Source organism: Parasteatoda tepidariorum, chromosome 4 (genome assembly GCF_043381705.1).
Source record: "Parasteatoda tepidariorum isolate YZ-2023 chromosome 4, CAS_Ptep_4.0, whole genome shotgun sequence".
Taxonomy (NCBI): Eukaryota; Metazoa; Arthropoda; class Arachnida; order Araneae; family Theridiidae; genus Parasteatoda; species Parasteatoda tepidariorum.
Window position 1 is genome coordinate 8,538,510 of NC_092207.1, and position 27,632 is coordinate 8,566,141.

At 27.6% G+C, this 27,632-nt stretch overlaps 1 protein-coding gene across 5 annotated transcripts; it reads left to right on the top strand.

The window, feature by feature from the left end:
- Positions 1 to 27,632, top strand: LOC107454544 (zinc finger protein 277). Of its 5 annotated transcripts, XM_071180474.1 has the most exons (13): positions 46 to 612; positions 1,999 to 2,064; positions 7,188 to 7,282; positions 8,557 to 8,648; positions 9,991 to 10,055; positions 11,210 to 11,255; positions 12,922 to 13,054; positions 13,134 to 13,201; positions 13,510 to 13,572; positions 15,642 to 15,738; positions 19,085 to 19,177; positions 23,152 to 23,276; positions 26,019 to 27,632. In XM_071180474.1, the coding sequence occupies exons 1-13, from the start codon at positions 588 to 590 to the stop codon at positions 26,146 to 26,148; spliced, it is 1,098 nt and encodes a 365-aa protein (XP_071036575.1). In that variant the 5' UTR covers positions 46 to 587; the 3' UTR covers positions 26,149 to 27,632. The 5 variants fall into 5 exon arrangements, with proteins under 5 accessions (XP_071036577.1, XP_071036575.1, XP_071036578.1 ...); XM_071180476.1 differs by lacking the exon at positions 13,510 to 13,572 and having other exon boundaries at positions 1 to 612; XM_071180477.1 differs by lacking the exons at positions 46 to 612; positions 13,510 to 13,572 and adding an exon at positions 1,128 to 1,270.

Below are 27,632 nucleotides of genomic sequence, written 5' to 3' on the forward strand. Positions count from 1 at the left end.
GTTTTTCGATAATTTAAGAGGTTCTATATAGAAAAAAAAATTTCCTTCGAGAAATAGCGAATAATGGGTGAAAAACGGAAAAATAAGGGATATTTTATTTAGTTTATTTTATGTTAGGAAATGATCTGTCGACAAAATGACCTAGTCTATGAAACGACGGTCTGTAGATGAAGTGATTGCCGATGAAATGAACCTTACCCCCAAACTCCAATCCCTCTGACCATTTACTGTATTTTTCTGCTAGCTACCAGATCGTCGGGTTACCAAAGCATGGGAGCCATCCCCTTTGCAGAGGATCAAACTTGCGATGGCAAATCTTCGGATCATCCTTAGGGATGTTTGACAGGCTGTCGCCAATAGCTCATTGTGCAGCTCTAGTACGACGTAAATAAAGTACCTACCTATCTGCTAGCTATCAAGCCTTAATCATAAGTTTCATTAATAGAAGCACAAAGCTATAAGCTAACGCAACGAGTTCGTTGCACTTTTCTATAATCCACATTCTAACCAACAGAAGAAAAAAATCTCTTCTAAGAAAAACCTGCGATTTTTTTTCTTCTATATTTGCGAAACAGTTGTGTAATAAGATGGATCAGAAACATCAGTTCATCGGTATTTGTCAATCCCCATCCTAAATTTCCTTTCATATTAATTTATTGTAATTTTTTTTTTGTATTTTATTTTGCCTGATCTAGAATTGTCAACTCAAATTTTATTCATTCATTGAAATGAATTATGTCAGTCCTTCGATTGGTTCTTCTGTTATGCATTGGCTTTTCAAAGAAGATGTCTTTTTAGCATAAAGTTATGTTTTGAAAAATGTTAAAAATAGACTTATAAATGCTGACGCATAACTTATGTCATATTCTGAGTTCAATTTATTGCTGCTAACCAAATAGATAATCGGATAAATTTCCGTATTGAGGGCCAACTGCAATCGCTAATTGAATTTTTTGAAAAAATTGTAGAGGTTTCTCTTTGGATGTGTACGAGTTATATCCTTCTGTTATTTGTAATTAGGATAAAACTGTAATAAGAGTTATTAAGTTTTATTAAAAGAGATAATAAAATAAAGTGTTTACTAACTCTAATTAATCCCTCTTCCTCTTTGAATTATTTCAGTTATCAGCTGTTTTTAATGTTCTGTTATTATCATGCTTTTGATATCAATCATTCAAAATTAAATGCTTAAAACTGAAAGTGTTGTTCCTTCATTATTCTCCATAAGTGTTTTTAGAGGGGTGGTCAGTTTGCTTGCTGTTTTACAGAGGTAAATGCACCCTCCTTGCCCTTTTTGTAAAAATGTTGTTCTCGTTTTATTTATTTTTATTTTTTTTAGAAATTCTTTTAAAATTTATTTTCTTTTTATTTTAAAGAAAGAGAGTGTAGTAGCAGGAACCAGAAGCTTCAAATTATCATAACTACTGAAAATTGTTTTTCTTCTAAATTAATGTGTATAAAATATTATTTGAATTCCGTTTTTAAGACCTCTTAAATTACCTAAATATAGTTGATATAATTTGGAAGATTAGTACCCTTCAAAACGGAAGATGCCTTTGTTTTTTGAAAAAGCACCCTGCCTTTTTTTATTTTTGGGAAATTTCTGGTTATTCTATTATGTCATGAACTAATAAAATAAAAAACAGCTTTAAAAATAAATTATGAGATGTTAAATGCAAGTTGTCTCATTACCTTTTTATTATATTCTGAACTTTTAAATCCCTAATTTGTTCTTAATACTGGGCTTTCTATTCTAAAAATATGTAGAGTATTTTTATTTTTTTGAAAAGCACATGTTATAGATGATATTATAGGTCTTGGGCATGATGGAATTATTTCCAAATCCCTGTTATGGTCAGTTGAAACTGTCAAAAATTCTTAGTTTGTGAGGTTAAATTTTATGTTTATTGAGAACATTAAAAACAAGTGCATTTGAATTTTAAATCGATTCTAAAAAAATTATTTTTTGAAAATTCTAACTAGATTTACTGTTTTTAGAGCACAAGATCAAAACTCTAAATTTAGCCTCTTCTGCTGCAAGTTCTATGGCCTATGACAGTATTGGTAAGTGTAGTATGTCTGTTATATGTAATATTTAAAAATATGTAATATGTTACTGTAATATGTAAAAAATTATGTCTGTTGTTATTTTATAATAAAATGATTCATTTTAACTTAATTAAATGACTTGTCACCATTAAAAATTTTAACATCAAATTAAATATGATCAACATTTTATTTGCTGAAAAGTCAAAAATGAAAATTCAATTTTATTTCTAGCAAAGAGGGAAATATTCAGCATTAATGAATTAAAGGTGGTTAATGGCTGTTTGCAAAAAAAGACCAACTATTGCACGTTAGACAATTTAATGCTAAAAGATATTTTAGCGTTAAGTATTGGATCTACAGTTGCATTTATTGTATTTGCAAGTTTTAGTAGCATTTCTTTGCAACCAAGATTAGTAGTTAATTACAATTTAGAGAGACAGCAAGGTTCGTGAACTTTTTGATTTTTTTTAAAAAATAAAAAAAAATCAGATTTTTTTGATTTAAATCAGATTTTGATTTTTATTCAAATACACTATAAGAAATTTTATTTATGACTAAAAAAACTTTATAAATGTTCCATCAAAATTAAATTAATATTAAAACTATATTATAAGAATATTTTAGAAGCTCTAACTACCTAAAGCAATTTTTTCATTATAATACTTAGCTTTGAATGCATAGCTACCATTTTGAAGCAAATGCATGATTGAAATTTAAAGACTAGATGAAATAGAGAATTTAAAGAATACTTTAACTATTAGAACAAAGTTTCAATTACCAAACCATAATTTTAATTTAAAATTGTGATTTCTTTTTTCTTCTCTTGGTTTTTAAAATGACAAAATAAATGTAACAGATTGTGTTTATAAATGTAGTCATTCATCAAAAAATAAATCAATGTTTAATCTATATATTTTTATATTAAAATATTCATTTTTAATCCTATATCAAAATAGATAAGTTAAGCTAAGAAAAAATATTTAAGAAAAATCTATGTATGAAATTTTTTTTCTCACAAAATTTCTTTTTGGAAAATCGGATATTGTCAAAGGTACTGTAAACATAATATGAGAAAAAATACTTAAATGTTTACTTTAATCTGTGCTTTCAATCTCAAGAATCAAAAGATTTTTGAAAATGTAATTTCAAATGTGTTGGAATTTAACACATACCGAGAAAATTGTAGAAAGTAGTAAAAAGAGAAAGTAATTTCATTAGCTGAAATTAATTAATGCAACAATAATAAATTTTAAAATTAATGCAGAAATTTATTTAAAATAAATTTTAAAACTAAGAAAAGAAATAAAAGTATCAATAATTTAAAACACTGTTTTTTAACTTTTTAAATCAATGGGGTGACACGGGGTAATTCACAATCACTCTGTTTCTGGGGTAAATAATGATCACTTAAGTTTTATTTAATTTTTTTTTTTTAAATTTGAGACATTGACAAGAATGCTTATACATTTTACTAAAGTATAACTACATTTACTTAATAATAGTTTTTTGTTTAATCTAGCAAAATAAGTATCTTTTAACCCCTTAACTGCCGAGTAAAATTAACGTGATTCACTCCCCAGTGCCACCGTTTTTCGCTCAAGTGCACTTTCTTACACGGTGTTTTGGTGGGGAAAAATGATGCACTCTGCAATTTAAAAACAGTTTAATTTAACAAGACAAGAAAAAGGAACAAAATTTAAATTAAATAATGAAAATACAATATAAAAGTTGTTAAAACTTAGCTGTTGTATGATAATTCCTGAAACATGATTGGACACATAAACCATCATCACATTCATCGCACTGATAGCGGGATTCACGCCTAATTTTTTTTCTTGAACAAACAGCACATTTTTGCGATGCATTTTTCTTTGAAAACGTTAATGGAAAGAATAAAAAGCACCAAATACATTCGGGAAACAAAAGCGAAAAAAGAATAAACCCGACCTTACTCAAATAAATACACACAAGCGATTAATACGATATCACTTTTCCATAACATCCTTTTCCCATTCCCCCTCCTCCGAAATTAGTAATACATTCGCAAAGCAAACACTTTCAAGGCCATTTTACTGCATTCTGAAGTAGGGGGTGTAGTTCTATTTATAGCAGCGCAATGCAAAGCATCGTACTTCGGGAAAGCGTATATATGCGCCTGCGGCAGTTAACGCATCGTCTGGCTGAGACGTATATATACGCCCGCGGCAGTTAAGGGGTTAAACTGCTTTCTGTATTTTCCATATCAAAGATGGGTTTTAAAATGTTAGATCCTCCTCCTTCTCTTAATAATAAATATTTTGAGTTACGTTCTTTTTCTTTGATATAAAAATAGTGTAAGCATTGTTTAACTGTTTCACATCTACTGTAAACTTTATGATTAATTATAGGAAACTATATCAAATGTTGCCCCCTACACATGGGGTAATTATTGATCACTGGGGTAATTCCTGATCATTGTAATTTTTTCCTATAAATAGTATAAAAAGTAGCTAATTGTCTTTTCTTAATTAACAGTTCATATTCATTAAGTGGAACAACTATAAAATATATTTTAACTGTAATCACAAAATTTGTTTTTAACTGTATACAAGACAAATGTGTTCTGATTTGCACCATTTCTGGTTTGTCTTACCTTGCTTCTATCTTAATTTTATGTGTGTACATTGTTAGAATAATTTTTAAGTTTATAAATTAGCCTAATATAAATATGGTGAGAAATTATAATCCTAAAAAGGATACTAAGTTTCCAGAAAGCAAAATTAGTGAATTTCTTTTAATGATTGAAAATGAAAATTTCAGTGTGAGAACTGCTGTCAGAGCTGTTGACATACCTTACTTAACTTACTTACCACTCTCACTTAATGAAGTTAAAAAATCCAGCAAAAGTAACCTATGTGGGAACTCTTTCTTATATTTCAGCAGAACATGAGAATGAGTTGGTTGCTTGCCTAAAACGTATGGCACTGTGCAAAGATTTTTGGAAAATTTAAAGTGTTAATCTTTATTCTTGCTCTTAAATAAGTCGTTTTATTAGCTGCTTAAACATATCTCTTTGGTTTATTTGTTTGATCTTGATGTCTTATTTGTTAATTAACTTTGTATAATTATTTTTAAACAGTCCCTTTACTATAAAAACTGGTGATCAGGAATTACCCCAGAAATGATCAGGAGAAGGGCAATTCCTGATCACTAAAAATTTAAAATCTTTTAAATTCTAATTAGATTTTCAAACAAAAGAAGGTAGCATAAGACTCATCTCATATAGCCTCAAACTTCCAGTAAATATTAAAATTCTATCTTGAATAGTTTTTTCACGAAATAGATATTTACATTTTTTGATCAGGAATTACCCCAGGTCTCCCTATATATATATTTAAAAAAATCATTTGATTTAAATCAATGATTTTTTTTAAAAAAATCATTTGATTTAAATCAATGATTTTTTTTAAAAAAATCATTTGATTTAAATCATGATTTAAATCAAGCTGATTTAAATCAACAAATAATAAAATTTACTCTTATTTAGGAAATACTATATATATAAGTTCAAAACGTAGAGAAAACATGGAAAAATTACAGAACAATGAAAAAAAGGAAAAGGAAAAATAATAATAAAAAAAATCTAAAAAAGAAAGAAAAGAAAAGAAAAATCAAGAAAATAAAAGATATAATCTTTTTATCAGCTCACACGATTATATGCGGAAAAATATTTATTTCTTTTTTCGCATCTTTTATTTTCTGGATTTTTATTAATTTACTTCCTTTTTTCTGGATTTTTTTTATTATTTTTCTTTTTCTCTTTTTTCATTGTTCTGTAATTTTTCCATGTTTTCTCTACATTTTGAACTTATTTTATGAGTTCTATTTACTTCCAGCTTGTGCGCAGTGAATAAAACTGATTGTTTTTCTTAATTTTCTCCATTTTTTTATCTTTTTGTATTTATCTATTATGCTATACATATATATATTATCGAACATAACATAACATATTGAAAAGATAATTTAGCGAATATTATATATAAGGATAGTTATATTAAATACAATATTACTCTGAGTGTTAATAATTTTATGTAGTTAACAAAAATATTGACCACTTTGAAAATGCTATAAATGAACTGAATTTAGAAGCATCACAGTGTATCGATATTTTTGACAATACAGAGTGATATTAAAATTCGTTCTTATTGATTATAGAGATCAATGTTTGTGCTGGCAATAACTAAGAAAAGCAATTGCCAGCTCATGCAATTGCTCTATTAGCAATTACTGTTCTAAAGATCAAATAGTACTTGAAAATAAATATTGAAAAAGAAATGCAAGTAAATATTTACGAGCTTTATTTTTTGATTTGAAAAGTTATGTATAATGAGAAACAAGCTTACCCATCCTACTAAATGAATTCGATATTCCCTCTTTCTCTTTACTTATATTATCTTCATATCTTCTTTTTGATAATAATTACAATGTATATGAGTAGGTTTTTAGTTTGAGTTTTAAAACCTGCGTTTAAATTCTCACCACTTATTTTTATACCTCTAGTTTCATGGTCTTAAATTAATGAAACATAAATTATGTGTAAATATTATATGATAACAGTGTTGTGAGACAATTTTAAATTTCATAAGAGTATTTATTGTGACTTGGAAAAGTGCTTTTCCTTGTAAGGTTATTACCAGAGATGATTGTGCTCCGGAAAACACCAGGATTTTTGGATTTTCAGCTAATTACGATCCAGAAATCCAAGGTCCAGAAATTTCAAGAAATCATTGATTGCATCAGTATAAAAATTCTTGTCTATTTTATTTGAAAATATTAGAACAAGAATTTATACTTGGCATCTCTTTCATTTGTGAATATTTTTTCTGATAGAATGATAAATGTAATTAAACATAAAACTAAACTTATACATAATTATCCATTTCAATTACGCTGCATGTAATATATTTGGAATTTAATTTTTTGAAAATATCAATGATTTCAATTTTAAAAAAACGTTAATTTTTTTAAATGCATCATTAATGATTTTTCTTAAGAAATTTTCTGGATTTTTGAGTTGGTCTCACAATCACCCTTGTTATTACTAACATAAAATATTTTCCCTTAATTTAATATTTATATATTTCTGCTTTTTTTTTTAGTTTCAGTTAGTAATTCAGCAGAGTATTATTACTCACTGCTTAGTTCTGCTCCAAGAGACAAAGAAGTTCAAAAACAATTGCAGCAGCAAAGATTGGTAACTATTATCTACCATATTTTCTACATCTGTTATCCACAAATATTTCATATTAGTTTTTTCGGAAATTAAATTTGCATTTTGATACGCACCGTTACAATAAACCTTTTTTCCTTCTTATTTTGAAGGAAGTTAACTCTTCACTCTATTTTATGCTAATGAGTTTTCTAAATATGCTCACAAATTAAATTTCTATCTCAATTTGTCTAGTGCAGTAGTGACTGCTAAATAGTGATTTAAAAATAAGTAGTTTGATCAATTATAATTTCAAATTCATTGGATAAAAATTATTTTTGTGCAATAAATATTTTCCCCTTCTTATCCTAAAGGGATCTTTGCTACATTTTATATTAATGAGTTTTATACCAATGAGTTTTTTAAAATATGCTCACAAATTAAACTATTGTCTCAATTGTATTTTAATTAATATAATTTAAAGTTATTATAATGTTTAGTCATCTAAATCTACCATCCGGCCTGTGTAGAGATCAGGGAACTGGCCTCACATCAGAAAGGTTCTGGGTTTGAATCCTGGGCAAGGCGGGGATGTTCTTTCATTCTCTGTACTATCTGTTTTTAATGGGGGAGCAACATTGGCCCACCTAATATGGTGCCCCTAAAAAAGTGGCTAACAAATATGCCCTTCAGATGCCTGTATAACAACAGGTCATCTCCCAGACGGGCATTGGGGAAAAAAAATCATTTAAATTGACTTCATAATTTGAAGGGCGAGACAGGATGCATAGCGTTTTTAAAAGTGCTTAAAGGTGCTTATTTTTGATTTCCGTTTTTTAAAAGCCCTTAAATGTGCTTTTTTTATTTGGGTTTGCCAAGAGTGTTTATTTTTATATCTTTTAAAAAGATTTTTTTTTTTTTGCTGTGTCAATTGTCGTTCTAAATTACAAAAAATTCATGATTTTCACAATTTTCTGTGCAATATTTATCATAAACTAGTTACTTTATTATGATTATGTAAAGTTTTTGAAAATGTTTTGAATTCTATTGTTTTTATGCTTTATAAGTTAAGAACTTTGAACTATAGAAAAAATTTTTTATTGGTGCACAGTTCTCAATTATGATTTTTTTTCGAAAGTGATTTCAAATATTTTTTTGAGTGCTTAAAAGGTGGATATTTTTTGTTGAAAAATCTGACTATGTGCCCTGAGATAATTTTTACTTAATTTTTTTTTTCAGTCGTTATAAAAAATAATTTTAAAATTGTGAACCATTGATGATCATATATTTTTGAAAAGTAAAGTTTTATTTTATTTTAGAAATTTGTACTGGATGAATTACAAAGAGAAAGAGAAGATTCTTCATTTTCCAGAAACTGCTTATTTTGCTCTAAACATTTTACAGGAAACAAGTTAGTTCTTTTAAAAATTTATTATGCATTTTTTTTCTCTCATAACTTGAAATTAACTAATAAAATAAATAAATAAGGAAGTAAACAGTGAAAAATATTGTGGGGGTTAGAGTAGTTATCAACAATGTCAACCTTCATCTATGTAAAGGTACCCCGCTATAGAATCGAGTTAACATGTGCTAGTGGACATGTACATGTATACTAGTGATTTGGTATTTTGTAAAGGGGTAGATACACTACAAATATGTCAACCAAAGCTGACGTCGTCACGGGTTACCAGCCCTGGAAGTCAAATGCAAAACCTTTTCTATTGAGAGAGCACCACAAATGTCTAAATTGCTCTCTCTGTACCCCAAAGGTTTTGCCAAATGTCCAGGTAGAGAGAAGATAATATACAAATTACAGAAACCAATTGCATAAGTATAATACTTAAACTAATGCAAAAGAAAACAATGTTCAAAAACTTACTTCAAAATAATAAATCCTAAAACCAAAGAACACAACTCACTACACATTTTCAAATAAAATTAAGTTAATGAAAAAACAATGCCCACTAATTTAATGCGCAGAAGGAAGAAAAGAAAAAGAGCATTTTTAAAAAGTGCTTAAAAGTGCCTGTTTTCGATTTTCATTTTTTAAAATCCTTTAAAGGAGCTTTTTTTCATTGGGTGTTTTTAAAAAGTGCTTAATTTTCCCTTTTCGAAAATGATATTTTTTTTCTTTGCCATGTCAATTTTCCCCTCGTATTATGAGCTGGATGCGATTATTAAGTTTGGTGAGATTATTGCACTCTCATGTGTAACTCTACTGCATTCTGCAAGTAGATATTCTCAATGTCAGGCTTCATTTTCCACCCTCTGATATCGAACTGAGAAATCTCTTGATCATTTTATAATGGCTAATTTAATCAAGAAAAGAGTTCTTTGTCAGAAACTAGTTATTTTATCATGATCATGTAAAGTGTTTGAAAATTATTTTGCATTTTGTTAATGTATATAGTGCTTGAAAATGTTTTTTTAGTGCTTAAAAAGTACTTAAAATGTGCTTATTTTTTGTTGAGAGATTTGGCTATGCACCCTGTATAACTTACTAGTACTCTACATATAAAGTAAAAATTCCATACTCCACATGTAAAATAAAATTTGAGGAACAATGTCAAAATAATTGGCAAAAGTCTTTCAAAAAAATATCAATCAGAGATTTATTGAACTAATTTTATAATTTTGTAGAGAATATAATGTGCTGTAATATAAATTTGTGTTACATTATATTTGCGAAATTTTCTATGCGTGTTCCTTTTTTTTTTCTTTTTTTGACACATACTAGCATTTTTCTCTTACAGGACTGTTATTCTTGACCATCTCAGGGATCAGCATAATTTTGTTATTGGAGCTCCAGATAATATTGGTTTGTGAATTCATTTACCTTCCTTTAAATTAAATTAATCACATTTTGTTTAGACAAACAGTTTCTCTCTCTTTTATAATGCTAAAAACAGAGAAAAACTTATTTGTCGTGAAGAAAAACAACCAGATTTTTTATTTTGAACAAGGTTTGAGATTAAAGAGTGAATAGTTTTTTTTATTTAGAGTATCTGCCCACCTGGAAAGTCATGAGAAATCATGGAAAGTCATGGATTTTGATATTGAACAAAATTTGTCATGAAATGTCATGATTTTAACAATTTTTTAAAAAACAATTTGTAAAAAAATCATGGAAAGTCATGTATTTAGGTCGCCCGAAAATCTAATTTTTAAAATGAAATTTACCCCTCCCACCCACCCAATTTCATGGTGTTTCGAATATCTGAATTTGTAACAAAATCCCCACTCACGGTCATATTTTATTAAAATGTAAAATCTTTTNCCCTGGTCATGTATTTAGGTCGCCCAAAAATCTAATTTTTAAAATGGAATTTACCCCTCCCACCCACCCAATTTCATGGTGTTTCGAATATCTGAATTTGTAACGAAATCCCCACTCACGGTCATATTTTATTAAAATGTAAAATCTTTTTATCTTGTTCTTTAAAATATATGGTGTTCTTTCAAAAAAATGAAAGAAAAAGCATTATTTCTAGAGCAAATTATCTTTTAAACTTCTGTGATTTCAGAATTTTCTTATTATTTATTTTTGTATTTTATAAATTTAAAATTCCAACTGAAGCAAGCCAGTCATTCGCGTATTCGAAATGAGAAACAGAAAAATCAGTTGTATTTCTTTCCTTTCCGATGAACAAGAAAAGTATCTTTAGAATATAATTTTGCAGGAAAATTTTTTTTCTGCTTTTGTATTTTTTTAATTTTAAAATCTATAAATATGAAGATACAGAGTATAAGTTTTGGTTATACCTTTGGTTATATACATTTCAATGAATACCTATCATTTCAATGTTATTGTTCTTTTTTTGTTGGAGAAAATAGTAAGTCGTGAAAAATTCTTGGGATTAGTCATGGAAAGTCATGGATTTTAAAATCTAAAATGTAGCTGATATCCTGTTTATTACTTTCATTTAAAATGTCTTCAATAAAATTTACCTTGTTTTTCTTTTCTTCTTTTAGTGTTCATAAAAGAGTACTTGGACCACTTAGAGACATTATTAAAAAGGTTTATATCTATTTTCTTATTAAAATGAACTTTTTTGTTACTGTCCTGCTTATTATATATTTTATATGATTGTATATCATTACATTATATATTTCATAATCATTTATTCATGTAATTATTTCATTATTATATTATTCATATGATATTATATATTTCATGTGATTGTATAAGATTTAAGAACTATATATTCTTATTATACTCTCGCACTAGTAGAAAAACATTGAATTTGCAACTGTATGATCAAAACAAAATCAATGTAGTTGCCCTCCTTTAAAAAAAATGGTTTTTAGAATTGTAGCCACATTTTTGGCAAAGCTATTACAAGATTAGGCTTAAAATATATAGAAGAGTGTAAAAAAGAATTTTCTGATAGGTTTTATTATTTTTGAACATTTCTATTAATACGTTTCTGTTTGTGCGTATCAGTCAAATTTCAAACACTTCAATTTCCAATTTACAACTCAAATCTCTACTGAACCAAATGCCTGATGATAATGCAAGTTTTAATTATTTCCTGTCTATTTAAGCAAGCAAAATTTATCACAAAATTATTGCAAAAGGAAATTTATTGTTGATAAAAACTTGTATGACTTCCTTGTGGGCTAGAGCACCCAAAGTTTAGTTGGAGTTCTTGACCAAATAGCAATAGAAGTTTTTTTTTATTTTCTTATTATTTCCATTACAAATGGAATTTATTATGATATTATACCCTAAGGGAATTTATCATCAATTAAAGTTCTGGCCACTTTCTGATAATCTAAGGGGCTCAAATCTGAAATGAAACTCAATATTTGATCACAATACAAATTTCAATTGATCCCTGACTAATTACTGACAGAAAATTATTGCCAAATTTATCATCACTCAAAATTTTAAACACTTTCCAGCCAGCTAGAGTGCATAAATTTCTGCTAGTGTTCTATGTCTGTTGGTAATAGAAGTTTTGATCTTTTTTCTTAATCTAATCTATCAAAATTTATTTCAATTTTATTCTTCATCAAAATTTTTACCTCATTTCTGTTAATAACTTATTCAGCAAGAAAATTCAATTCTTTCTTCAGACCATGTACAATTATTTTTATATTGATAGGAATCTCTGAGACAGAATTTGTTTCATAATTGAATCTGATTCATTTATTATAAAGGTTATAATAAATTTTTATTGTGTTAAAGCTTATATAAACACACAATATACCTATAAAATACCTTTTAATCATTTACAGTATTATTATAGAATATTTAAAACACACTGTAAAATACCTTTTAACCTTTTGCAATTATTGCTTGCAAAACATTTAAAATTATCTGTAAAATTTGGTTAAAAAAATTCAGATTTTAATGATTAGAATTGTTTAACTTAAGACAGAAGAATTGTTTAACGTAAAATCATGAAATTTACATTCTAGCAATGTTCAAAATTTTGCACCCTACAGATCAGCAATGTCTAAATTTTACAACCTACTGATCTGAGGAATTAATTACTTAATTAATAATCTTTAAAACTGTTTGATGTCTTTTAATCTATATGTAGTAAAAAAAAATTGTTTTAAATTTGAAATTGTTTAAATTTATCTGTAGTTTATATTATTATTAACACTTTTTGTGAAGTGCCTTAGCATAATTTTAATTAAGATTTCTGTTCTAAGTGTTATTTTAATTTTTGTAGTTTGCAATGCTTTTACTGTGAAAAAGTCTTTAAGGATCTTATGACCTTGAAGGAGCATATGAGAAAGAAACAACACAAGAGAGTCAATCCCCAAAATCAGTTTTATGACAAATTTTATGTTATTAACTATTTGGTAATTTGTTATTCTTTTTTTTTCTTGACCTATAATAACTGTTCATTATCATAATTAATTCTAGCTTTGATTTTTAAAGGAACTGGGAAAAACGTGGGTTGACATACAAGAAGAAGACGATAGATTTTATCAAGATGGAAATGAAAAGTAGGCTTGATAATTTTTGATGTTTTTATTATTTGTTAAATTTTTATACTTCTTAGAATTTGCAGGCTCAACATACCAAATGAATTTTATGTTATAACTACTGAATTAATTGAAATCAAGTTTGTGGTGATTTAGTCATATTGAAATAAGTCTTTTTAGTTTCACTAAAGAAATTTTTAAACATGTTTATTTTTTCCCATAACTGTTTTATTTTTTCCCTTTCATGTGAATAGTACAGTACTTTTTTTTTTGGATTTTAAAATGTGTACTTCTAAAATTTCTGTTATTAAGAATTAATTTTTTTTCAGGATAAGTGTATCTTTCATTTTATGTTATGATGAAACAAATAGAAATAGAATTACACTAAATATGTAAATTAGACATTGTGATGATGACATGTCAGTTTTATTGCAGTTGTGGTTTATAATTACCTAGAATCATGATAACTTGCAAAAATGATTATTTAAAATTGTAGATTATAAGTTTGTAAGCAATATTTCATGGTATCATGATTACAGCCATAATTACAGCTGTATAATTAGTAGTATTCATAATTAAAGTTGTATGATTACTAGTAATCCTAATTGCAGTTGTATAAGTACTTTTTCGTGATTATAGTTGTTTAACTACTTTTGTCAATAATTACAGTTGTATAATAATTTGTAATTATGATTAGCTTTATTCATAAATTTTGTTTACTTATAACTTTTGATAACTTATACCTATATATTGATTACTTATTTTTATTGTAATTGCATATTATTTTTACTTTACAATTGCATTCTAACACTTTGTATTGTCTTGAAGTTTAGGCACAAAAGAAATTTTTTGTTTGGTTTTAAACTAATGTAATTTTTTCAATTTTTCAAAAAAAGTGTATGCTTTCGTTTTTCATTTACTTAATACATTGCATATAGGTCATGTACTTAAATATAATTTCTGATCTGAGACTTCAGTGCTGGTCATCTAAAATAGTAGGGGTTTTTTTTGGTGATAAATTTGAATTGATAAATAAGCATAGATGATTGTAATTGAATATCTCTCAATTATACCCGTTGGAATTTTTACTTCACACTTGTATATCAAAAATCAGCTTTCAAATATACTTTCTGTTGGGAGAATTCTGACCTCTAGTCATTGTAGCGAATTCTGATTCTTTAAATAATCATCTGTATAAAAATTGATGTATCTCGTATTGATGTATCTAGTCATCTGTATAAAATAGCTAAAAATGCTCTGTTCATGAAAATGATAGTGTATAAAATGGTAGTTTTAAAATCTCTTCACTATGATAAAATTGATAAGAAAAAGGTAGTAACCTTTTACCCTTACCTTTTTAAGGCGATGAGCTCGATGGCTGAAAATGAATTCTTTGATATTGATTAATCTGTGAATGAGTTAAACTAGCATCATTAACAAAACATCCTTTTAAGAAATGCAGAAATTTAATGATGCATATTGACAGAACATTTTTACAAGCTGTGAGGAAGGATAAAACTTCTTCCTCAGTTGAAGATATGCAAAGTGTAATCTTAAAAACGTAGTGTAATAAAACATAAAGTATAACTTTAATATTCAATTAATGTTTACACCTTGAAAAGATAGTCTTATGACATGAGAGTTTCAGCTCTCATAAACTTCTTGGTTATAAAAAGAAATATCAGAGATCATTTTATCCTACAAATATTGGATCCCTATCAAGAAAAAATTGCTGAAGTTTCAGATTTCTATTCTATTAATTATCATTTTTAAACAAATGAAGAAAAAAAGCATTTGCATTTAAACTCCAAAAAAAGGCATTTCTGTTAATTTTATGAAAATGTTTGAAAACTAAAAAATTATTATCATTGAAAAGCAAAAGAACTTGGATTCATATTTTAAACTCAAAGCATTTATACTCTACTTAATACAAAAACATGCACTCAGATATATACATTACTTTTGCCCATGTAGAGATAAGAGTAATTCAAAAGCTTTTATCAGGAAATAATTTTGTATAATTATTATTAAATATTATCTATAGATCACTTACTATTCTGTTTGTTTTAGTTTCACTGTTGAATATCACATTGAATCAAATGAATGCATCTAGTAATTTTGTTACAATTGATTAATATATTAAATTTAAAGTTATATACAAAGATAAATTTAGTTTATAACAAAAATAGTTTTTTATTTACAAAAAAATTTTTTTTATATAAATTTTTTTTATTTTATATATACACAAGTAATTTTTTTTATAACGAAAAAAGTTTTTTATAACAAAAATGATTTTTTATATACAAAAATATTTTTTTTATAACAAAAATAATTTTTTATGTAAAAAAATAATTTTTATATACAAAAATTTTTTTTTTGTAACAAAAATAAAAAAATTTATGTATAAAAATTTTTTTTAAAATTTATTTTAATTTCTAATCAGCAGATTTGTTATTTTCAGAGAGATTATGGATTGGGAAGATGACAGAAATTTAATTACTTGCCTTTTCTGTGAGAATAAGTTGGAAGATTTTGATGAAACTCTGCAACACATGAAAGTAATAAATGGGTTTGATTAAATTTTGTATCAGGGTTACCAAATGATATTATAGTTTTTTTTTCATGGTTTAATTACATTTTCTTTTATTTAACACTCTATTCAGGGATATACAACTCATGACCTTGTGGTCAAAAGCGCTTTTCAAAGTCTTTTGATTTGACTCCTGAATAGATTGAAATAGAAATTTTATAAAAAGTATTCGATAATTGTTTTTTAATCTAAAAATAATGTTTATAAGGCAGCTTAAAATTTTATATTCTGCTTTTGAAAAAATAAATGCATAAATAAAATACCACTAATTTTTTGGAATTGTATTATTTTTTAATGGTCATCTTGCTTTTTGTCTGGTTGCAAGCATGAACATGATTGTAGCTGTACTCTGTTATAGTAAATGATTTATCTAGTTCATCCTTTTTCAGAATATTCGATTGTAACCCTGTTGTCGATAACAATAAATTTAGTGTTTCCCATAAAATGTAATTCTTCAGAAATTATTGTAAATAATATAGAAATAAGGAAACAAATTTCACAAGTTTAATCACATTAATCTGATATTGTCTTAGTAACAAATTTTGTGTTCTGAACAATTACAGAAGTTTACTTTATATCCTAATAAACTGCTTTAACATTGTAAACTATGTTTCTTTAGATTTATATGAACTGTTTTGTTGTGTATATAAAAAAAAAAATTACGTACCACTTTTGGCACATTTTCATTGGTGCAACTTTCATCACATGTCAAAAACTCAAATATTCAAAGATTATTGTGCTCCGGAAAAAATCCGGATTTTTCTTTAACACCGCGATCCGGAGTTCCAAGGTTCTGAAGTTTCAAGCTATGTTTCATTGCAAGTTATATTAAGAAATTATATTGGCTAACAATATTTTTTATTTAAATTTAATTCCATTTTTTTTATTATTTATTTTTGATATTTTTTCCGAAAGACTTTCTCATTCTTTGTTGGCAGGCTGCCAGCTGTATCGACAGATCCGTCTTCAATTATTTTTTTTTAGTCGATAGAATATCGCTTAGCATTAACTTTCTCGTTTTCATTAGAATTTGCTTCCGCAGTCGATTTTTTTTATTAATTTGTTTATTTATACTATTACTAGTGGGTGCAAAGTTATGACTGCACCTCATAAATATTGAATCAAACATGGAATTTATTTGTTGATTAAGCTTACTTTATTCAGTTAAATAATAATTTTTTATTATTATTATTGAATTATTATTATTCTAGTTATGTGTTAAATAATAATAAGTGAAATTAGTGATAAAAGTAAACTTATACATAATTATTCATTCGTTTTATGTTTTGAAAATAGCAATGATTTAAATTTTTGCAAAGACATTAACTTTTTGTAATGCGCAATTAATGATTTTACTCAAGAAATTTTCAGGATTTTTTAGTTGGGCTCACAATCACCTCTGAATATTACAAAATAAATGTAAATCTGTAAATATAAAACAATTTATACCAACCTGTTATTTTACAAAGCTAAACACGACTTGTTATTTCTCTACTGCAAGTTTCATAAAAATATGGAATATATGAACAATTATTAACTACGGTAAACAGTTTTATGAAAAAATGCTATGTACATGGAATTTACTTTCTTATGATGCCTGTATCTTTTTTTTTTTTTTCAAAATACTTTGAAATTATATTCTTTAATCGTCGTTTTAGCAAATGAACTATAACAAAAAATTAACCCAAAATTAATTTAATTAATTATATTAAACCTTTTCTCATACAAGAAATTTACTTTATTAAATGCTCCAACAAAATACCTTTAAATGAAGTAAAACGCTTGATTCAAAACAAAACGCCTTTCATTAAAATTAAATTTTCACACTCAGACATGTTGTAAAAATTTCACATTTTGGTCAAACTTGCAAGTTTTTATCCTTATTCAATGATATTTTTTTTTTGCTCGGAAAATCTAGTATTTGACACTACAAATAAAATAAAAAATTTCTGAGGAAAAATTGCATGGTATCGATAAAAAATGGTCTGATTTTTCACTAAAATTTTCCTGACATACCTGGAAAAGTCAGGGATTTTTTTTCTGAAAATGCGTGCAAACCCTAATGTTTCCAAAAAAAAATTATTGTGTATTCCTATCTAATAATTAATAATTAGACTTTGAATTCAATTTTTTTTAACACTAATTCTCTGAATAACTACTTCCTTTTAACTAATCTTTCAATATTATTTTTTTAAAACCGAACAGCATGGAAAATCTCTTTATCAAATTTTATCACAAGTAGTGAGGGTTTAGTGTATTTAAATGTAAAATTTAGCTTATTTATCCTTAACATATTCTGCTGGTGTAAAGAACAAAAAAATAAATTTTTAGTTTATTTACAAAATTTTTCAGTTTCCATAAGTTCCGCTAGTTTATTTACAAAATTCTTCAGAGTTCCATAATTATTCATTAAATTCAAATTGTTGAATAATCATTACATCATTTCGAATTTTAAATCATTTTTATTGTTTTCAGTGAGTAGAATATAATCATGTTGATCAAAAGAATAGTGCAATGCGCGGATGATTAAAAAATGTATGTAAAAATTCTATGAAGAAAGAATATTTCTTGATATCATAAAACAAAGTTTCAAACGATTAAAACAATTTACAGACAAAATGAAAATATATTACTTGATACAGATAAAAACTTTCCCTAAAGAGTGCAAGAATGTTCCTCAAAACTTTCATTAAAATATATATGGGAATACCGCTTGCATTACTTAGTTTTACATTTAGGAAATTGTCTTTTAAGTTTTTTAAACACACTAACTAAACAAAAGGTTACCATTAAATATTGTACAATGCAGTATTGTACAGCATTTTACAATGCCATTGATCTGGTGGAAAATTAGATACTATGTAAGGAGCTAAAAGTGGAAAAAGTTAAGAATTTGCTTATTTTTACCAGGATTAAATTCAGGTGTATGTAATTAAATAAATAATCCCAAAAAACTGGAGAGGAAAGATATTACTTGTTTAAAAATTTCATTCACTTCGAAAATATAACCTGAATAATAGTCAAAATGTTTCAAGAGCTCAAGCATGAGCTCCATTATAAAGACTTAATTTTGTTTCTGCTCATTTATGTCTGGCAAGTCATGAACATGGGTGCCCGTTTTTCAGCCCTTGAAACATGTCGATTGTTAATTTCCGGTTTGTATGTTAATGAAGCGAAGAAGTTTTTAAGCAAGGTGTATGTAATATTTGAAATGTTCAAAAGAGAACATTGTTCATTAGAATTTTGAAGTTATCTTAGTGATTTGTTTTTTTAAAAAAAGGAATAAAATAGCAAATTATTTTGTTTTATTTTAGGATGAACACAGATTTGATTTTAGATTTCTCAAGCAAGCCTATCAATTAGATTTCTATAAACAAATTAAATTAATCAACTACATTCGCAAAAAGGTAAGCTCAACTTTTTTTTTTAATTTTCTTGAATTTAAAACTTAATTAAATTATTAAATGCATCCAAAATATTTCAGAATTTTCTTAAATCAATAAACTTTTTTTTAATGTTAAACTTAACTTTTTTTTTTAAAAACTAATTAATTTTTTTTAAAATTTCTATATATACGTAAAAATATTCATTATAATTATTATTTTTTATTATAATAAAATACTTTTGCAACTACATTCACATTTTTGTGTTAGTGTTTCCCATGTTAGCTAAGCTTCAAATTCGATAGTAGTATTTTATCATGTTCTCTTGTCTTCTGGATAAGGTTCAAAATTACAAGGCCACAGAGTTGAACATTGGTAGCTGTAAACTTAAAATTGGTTCGGCTGTTAATAAGTAAATTAATTGAGAAAATAAATAATGTAATTGAGGGCAAGGATAGCCTCATTGGTCTTGTGGTTGGGAAAACTGACTTTGAATCCAGCCGGCTGAAGAATCTATTATTAAATGATAACTGGTGCATGTTAAATCTGTCAGGGTCACAAAGTCCTTTAAGTTCCCATAAGAAATGAATATCTTTGGAGGCACAGATCCAGGAGTTTCCTTGTCTTCTGGATTGTGTTTAAAGTTACAAGGCTATGAAGTTGAACATTGATAGTCGTAAACTTGAATTTGGGTGGGCTGTTCAACAACAGTTATAAATAAAAAATGTAATTGAATAAAAGTAATTTAATATGAGCTTCTTGGCTAAAAAGGGGGTGTAATGGAATATTGCTTTTTTTTGTTTTAATTTTGAATTTGAGTGAGAATTTTCTCTTAAATCTATCAAACTATCTATACACATTTTTTTAGCTACTGATGGTAAGTGTATGGTGAAGAAATTTGAGAATTAATAGCAGAAGCTTTTTTTCATGTGTTATTTAGAGTAGGCCTTAGTATTTTATAGTAGTCATATTTTTGTTTATAATTCTAAATACTAAAATAGGATATGCAGATGACATAATTTTTTTTAACACAGGGATCACTATAGTAGGGTTCATTATATACCCCATGTAAAAATGATACTCTAAATATTTATAAACTGATAAAATACACACAGTCATGGAAAGAATTTTTAGAAAATTCATTATAGAAAATTTAAATTTGATCCATAATGGATCTTACAAAATTAAGTATTAAATAACAGTGAAAAATGTTTGAATAATATCATTGAAATAATTGTTCATTACATTTCTGATTTTATTGAGAAAATACAAGAATTAGAATAATGCAAGTCCTTCTCGCTCCCGTGAAAATGACGGGGTGAGGTTTCGCAATCTATTTCTCTCTCCCGTGATATTTCCAGACTGGAGTGTTCAGCAGTAACGCGCCAATAAGAATAAAACTAATTCATTTCTTTAGCCCAGAAAGCATTTTATTTTTCATTTTGCACACCAGATGACAGTACCAGGATATTTTTAAGATAATTGTTGACAACCATTAAGGGAATGCAAAGTTTGTTGTTCCAGAAGAGACGAACACAATAAGAGATGTAGGAAGGAAACTCCGTACTTCTGTCCAGATTGTGTTGTTGGCCTCTGAAAAATAGGGGCCAGCTTACTAAGTATAAGATATTGAAGACATCTATTACTAATCAAGAATTCACTTCATGGAAAACTGTGCAACTATATTTATTGAATATAAATCTTTAAATATAAAGTAAGAAAAACTACATTCAATTAAACTAAACATAACTCTTTAACATCACATAGCTCTCTCTAAACATAACAGAAGAGAAGAAACATCTTCTATCCAAAGCAAAGATATAACTGACTAAAAACAGAAACACCCACTTCCTTCTAGCTGAGATAACAGGAAGTGACCCAACTTCCCCTACGAAGTGACCCAACTTCCCACAGGAAGTGACACAGCCAAGAGGAAAATACTGCCCATCTATTTGTTTACATTTTCCAACATGTAACACAAGGGCGCCGGCAGCGGGGAGCAAGAGGGTGCACTTGTACTCCCTGGCTTTTTTTTTAAAACAATTAAATAGATACAGAAAAACGAATTCTCAACTCCGAAAACTCAATTTCCACAGAAGTAAGGAAGAGAGTAACTGCAGCCAACAAGTGATTTTATGGCATAAGAAAATTCCTTAAATCTGACAACACGAGACACCAAGTTGCTAATATATAAAAGCCTAATAAGATCAGTTCTCACTTACGCATCTGAAGCCTGGACCTTGTCCCAAGCTGATGAGAGGACCATCGCTGCTTTCGAGAGGAAGATACTCCGATCCATTTTTGGTGGTGTGTGTGACAAGGGAGTGTGGAGAGGGAGAACTAACTCTGAACTTTACAGGATATTCAGAGAACCGGACATTCTGAAGTACCATAAGGTCCAGCGCATGAAATGGGCCGGACACATTGTAAGAATGAACGATGACAGAACAACTAAAAGAATCTTTTTGGCAAGGCCAACTGGAGTTAGAAAGAGAGGCAGACCCCGACTGAGATGGGCGGATTGCCTCCAAAGGGACTTTACCATAATCAAGGTCAGAGACTGGAAAGCCGTGGCACACAGAAGAAAGGACTGGTGCAGTCTTCTTGAGAAAGCCAGGGTCCACCCAGGACTGTCGAGCTACTGATGATGATGAAAAACAAATTTGTTATGAAATTTTTTCATTAAAAACATTTTCATTCAAAAACAAAGAATTAAGTAATTATTGATACATAACAATTAAAAAATTGTTTAATCAAACAAGAATTGTAATCGTCTTGTTTTCTGTCCAAGTCTGTTTATAACTTTTTCAATGAATTCTGAGTCATCTTTGATTCTTTTCTTATGCACACTGAGCGCGCACAAACTTGGCAGATATCTAAGCTATATTTTTAATTTTCATTTAATAAAATATAAATAATATTATATTTTCTATTAGTTATTTAGTTTAACAAAGGTGTATGACACAAACTGACTTCTCACAACTGTAAAACTTCATCAGCACAATAAATACAAATGTTAAGCATGCACAAACACGCTAGTATACGAAACTACTGTTTGTAGTTATTTGTGTTTCAAAGTCAGTAGCTATGCCAGCGCCATCAATACAGTTTCTCGTGGCAAAATTTGCTAGTACAAGAAATTCATACTTTTTTTTTAAATATCTTGTTAACAATGAAGAAGTGTATCTTGAAAAAAATTAACAGATGAAAGTATATGTAATAACAGAATATTTAAAAAAAAAATTTTAGGGGTGGGGGGAGTTTGTTAGAGGGTTACACCCCCTTTTATATTATTCTGCCAGCTCCCTTGGTATCTCATGCTTTGAAATTTATCACTCGAGAAAAAATCACTAATCTTTATATTATATGTAAGTTTAATAAAATTCTCTTTTAATGTTTAAAACACATATTTTTTAAATTTTCCTTGCTTGCTGGAAAAATGTAATTTTTTTAAAATTTTTAGCTAAAAACAAATTAAAAAGGAATATATATATTGTTCATACACATATTTTTATGTATTTTTCAAGGATAAAAAAAAATAGGCACTTTTATGACCGTTTTCTTGAAAATTAACCAATTGTTAAAGGGTTAAGCTTCTAAACAGGGTTAAACATCTCTAACTGTAAGTCACGAATTATTTTGTTTACTTATTTAGATATAGATAATTGTTCTTTTGTTTTATTGCATAAATTTGACCTATTTTACGTCACATTTTTTTTCCAAATAAAAATGTGAGGAATTTCGAAAATAGCAGATAAATTAAAACTGCAAGTATAGTTTAATAGAAAGTGATATTAGTTGCCAAAATTTGATTTCATAATATGCAAATATAACTCAACAGTTATATTTGTATTTAACGTAATCAATTGATATAGTATATTAAGTTTTTTTATTATATGTACAAAAATGCTATCTTTCTACATTTAGTAGTATACATGTGTTAATTCATTTTATAATATGCATTTTTCTTATTGCATAATAATAATTTTCCCTCTTAGGTGTATGAAAAGGAATGTACATTTTGTGATTCAAAGTTTATTGTGCCTGAAGATTTGTTAGAGCACATGATGGAAACAGGACACATAGCGAATTTTCCTAATCCATCAAATTGGGATCAGCCAATGTAAGTGCAGCTAAATAGCTCATTTTCATAATTTTTTGAACTGTCAAATAAAATAGTTGAATATTTTAACACAGCATCTGTCAGCTGTTGTAAAATGTGTTGTTCCTTTTTCAGAAATCTATATTAAACGGAGATTTTTAAACAAAGCCCTTCCTAAAACTCTAAGAACAATTACATTATACTTTGGGACAATTGCCTTCTGGGTTTTTTCATATCCGATTGTGAAATTATATTATAAAAAGTAACAAGTATCATTCCAAGCTACTTTTCCTAAATTAAAAAAATACAAGACCAGCAGATTGATTTTTTTTTTGGCAATCATTAATCATTCAAAACTTTCGTAATAATTTTATTTAAAATTTCTGGTGCTATTTTTTATTTTTGTGCTCATATTCAAGATGGCTGCAGACTGATTAATCCTATTATTTTAATTCATCCAATTAATCAGTGTTTTGATCCATTTTCATTATATTAGATTTATCTTGAAATTTTAGTTATACTAACTAATACGAAATCAAATGAATAAATATACAACATCGAGAGAGGAAAGAGACCTGACTTTTCTGCAACCTTCGATTTTCGCCTGCCTATACTTTCTTATAAGTTGTGGAGTTGTATAGACAATGTCAACCTTCATCTATGAAGGAGTGCCCCACCATAGAATCGAGTTAACATGTCTTATACACTAGTGAATTGGAATTGTATTTTTGTAGCAGTAGACGCACGTCAGTACTCCCCCACCAGAATTTTATCTGTGATAGAATTCGATAAACGGGATACAACTAGTTGATTCATTGCTGTTTTGTGAGAAGCTGGGAGAGCTGTATTAAGATCAACATACTTTTGAGTCCTGATTGTGAGACCTGTATTAAGTTTACGGTCATGGTCACTCCTATGTTGCTATTAGCAGACATTGTGTGTGATAGTGTATACAAGCCAACATTGTATGTGAAGAGTAGCAACAGCATAAGGATGTGAATAATGTCACAGTCACAAATAGCAAGTGAACTGTTCAATGTGGTCCACCCATCTTAAGCGCGCTCAAATCAAAGTGAGAGTTTTTGTCAATGTAGGCATTTTCCCATCGCGTCCTGGTCACCAATTATGTTTGGCAAGTTGGGTTGGGTTGCGTGCATTAAATCCTGCATTTTAGATAAGTCAATCGTCAAAGATAGAAATGGAGAAATGCGAAATTTAAACATAACTTTAATAACATCTTAACAATTGAATTAAAAACATCCAGGATGATAATCAAACACTTAGGACAAAATAATAGACGTAAAAGCAAAGTGCAAAAAGAGTGAAAGAACAAAATTTTACGATGGTATCTATACATTTCATTCACTTGGAATTCAGTTCATTATACTTCGGGAATAAGATTACAAAGAATACATTGAAGATACATAGTAGTTTACTGGTTCCTCAGGTCAATAACTTTCGTACTTGAACCTAGTATGTTGATTGCACCACAAAGTGATCAGAAAACTAGTTAGGCCATTGGAGGCATCAAATATACTAAGTGAGGCCATTACTTTCCAGGACAGATACAATGAATTCTGAAAGTATTGTATAAATTGTTTGATGTTTTTAAAGTAATGTACTTCTGTTATCAATCATAAACATTCTAAAGCAGCAGTTAAATTCTTTTTTGTATTGTTCTTTAATTCTGACATTGGGTTTATTCTTCGTGACTTCAACATCCTTTAACCATATCCCTATAGCAATATTGTTAAGTTATAAAAAGTCTGCAAGAGATTTGGTCTAAGATTACGGTGACTGTTTGTTTTCCACGACCTCTGAAACCAAAAAACTTGCTAAAGTAAAGAAATGAAATTTAAGGATGTCAAAGTCATTAAGAAAAGCCCTAGGCCAGAATTGAAGAGAATTATGAAAGAGTGCTTCGGCAAAATTTTTTGAATCTTTTACATGGTGCGTAGCATTTTTAAAAAGTGCTTAAAGGTGCTTATTTATGATTTGCGTTTTTTAACAGGCTTTAAAGGTGCTATTTTTATTCGGGGTTGGTAAAAAGTGCTTAATTTTATATCTTTTAATATGAGATTTTTTCTTTACCGTATCGATTGTTGTTCTAAATTACAAATAAATGCATGATTTTCACAATTTTCTTTGCAATATTTAGCAAAAACTTGTTATTTTATCATGATTATGTGAAGTTTTTGAAAATGTTTCTAAATTTTATCAATTTTATGTTTATAAATTAAGAACTTCAAACGATAGGAAAAAAAAATTATTACTGCACAGATCCTAATTATGATTTTTTTTTTGGGTTTTTGGAAAGTGATTAAAAAAATCTTTTGAGGGCTTAAAAAGTATGTATTTTTTGTTGAAAAATCTGGCTACGCACCCTGTTTTACAGATAAATAAAACTCTAAAAGTTGCTCTAGAAACTTTTGCAGAATTGCATTACATACGGTGCAGGCCATTTTGAAACTTATTAAATGTTTATGAAATTAACATTTTCTCATTTATTAAATCAGTACAAGAAATTAATTACTGCCCCTTTTCAAACTTAAACTGACAACACTGAACATAGAATATGTAATATTAGTTATAAGTCAATGATTATCTTATGAGCTTTTTACCTCACCTGCTCCTTCAGTAAATAAAGAGTTGCCATATAACTTTTTTAATGAATTAAATTGAACTAACTTAATTCTAGTTCAATTAAAGATCATCAAAAATGTTAACGAGTCTATTAACCTATAAGAACTATTTTCCTTTCAGGTACTTTTTCCCAACTTTTGAAAATGATAATTTGCTCTGTGCTCTCGATGCTGACGATGTAGATAGTCCAGATTGTATTGTAGTCCCTGAAGATACAACTGTTCCAAACAATAATGTACTTGCCGAATGAAAGAACTATAAGAAATTGAAGAACTTTATTTGAATGGATGAAAGAACATTGAAGGTGTCCTTCGTCAAGTTCTTTCACTGAGGAAAATAAAAAAATTCTCAGCTTGAAGTAACTTAAATCTATGCAAGGTTTTAATTTCATGCTCTAACTTCTTTAAAATAACTATTTTCTGTACTTTAAAAAAAGACCTAATTGCTCAAATATTTGAAAAAATATTAAACTTTTTAAAAAATTTCCAATTTAATAAGATTGAAGAAAATTGTTAAAATCAATGAAAAATAGAGTTGGCATGGTTTAGGACAGAATGTATTACCATGGTTTAAACCGTCCTGTTCCCTTTGTCCAAAACTGTCTTAAACTGTCCAAGACCTATTCACTCAAATTATGTTACAGTAAAAAAAATTGACGGGAAAAAATTTAATTTTTGAACAAGAAACAAAATGAAGACAAGTTTTCGTTTTATTTAAAAAAACTTAATTATTTTTTTAACATTGCATTATTAATCCTTATGCAAAAACATAATTTATAAGTATTAAAAGCATATTTAAGGGATAAGGTATTCACTTTTGTTGTTCAATGAATTGTGGAGCTTCAAAAGTTACAAGTCTTTTCCTATTATATATTATTTTCCTTTAATAAGTTAAAACAAATTGTATAAAAAGTATCAAATATTTATTAATATATGTAATTATTGTGTGTACAATGGTTACACATATAGAATTTTTACCTTTTACCAATGTTTAATGTTTTGGACACTTTAAGACAGTATATGACAGTTTTAGTCAGTTTAGGACAGAGGAGAGTTTAAGATAGTAAAACCCAAATACCCTGTCCAAAACCAGTTTAGGACGTCAAAAACCTCAACCCTGATGAAAATGTTTTAATTTTCGCACATACTTATGATCTGAAACAATGCTGTGTTAGTTCTTTTTCTTTTTATAAAGCTCTGACATTTTCTTCATGTTATTATTTTGCACCATTTTCATGATTAGCATTGAGACCTTTCGCTGAACATGATCGAAATTTTGCCTAACAGCCAAGAATAACTCTTTCAAACTCACCACTTATAAAAAATAGCATATTATTTGCTAAAATGTTTTACATCATATGATGACGGAGTCTTCAAAGAACAGCCATAAATGATAGAATTTGATTTTTGGAAATTGTTATAAATTAATAATTATTTTGGAAATTGTTATAATTGGCAATTATTATAAAATCCTGTATAATTTTAAACCAAAACGTGTTAATTGAATGCGATATATTTTTATACAATGTAAAAAGTTTCTTTTAATTAGGTATTCAATTAGACTCTTTTCTTTGTTTTGTCCAGAGTATTTTTGCTTCTATTACTTATATTATTTGCTCCTATATGTTCTTAATTTATTTGTGAAGCTTCTATTAAATTATGTTGAATAAACTGTTGATGTTATCAGCAATTGTTATTATTGATTACAATAATTAATAAATTTATTTTAAAATTA

Excerpts from the sequence above, each read along its gene's own strand:
- LOC107454544 (XM_071180473.1), top strand. The coding sequence starts at position 2,370 with ATGCTAAAAGATATTTTAGCGTTAAGTATTGGATCTACAGTTGCATTT. Across the intron at positions 8,649-9,990 it reads AAACATTTTACAGGAAACAA|GACTGTTATTCTTGACCATC; the intron begins GTTAGTTCTTTT and ends TTTCTCTTACAG. Across the intron at positions 15,739-19,084 it reads AAACTCTGCAACACATGAAA|GATGAACACAGATTTGATTT; the intron begins GTAATAAATGGG and ends GTTTTATTTTAG.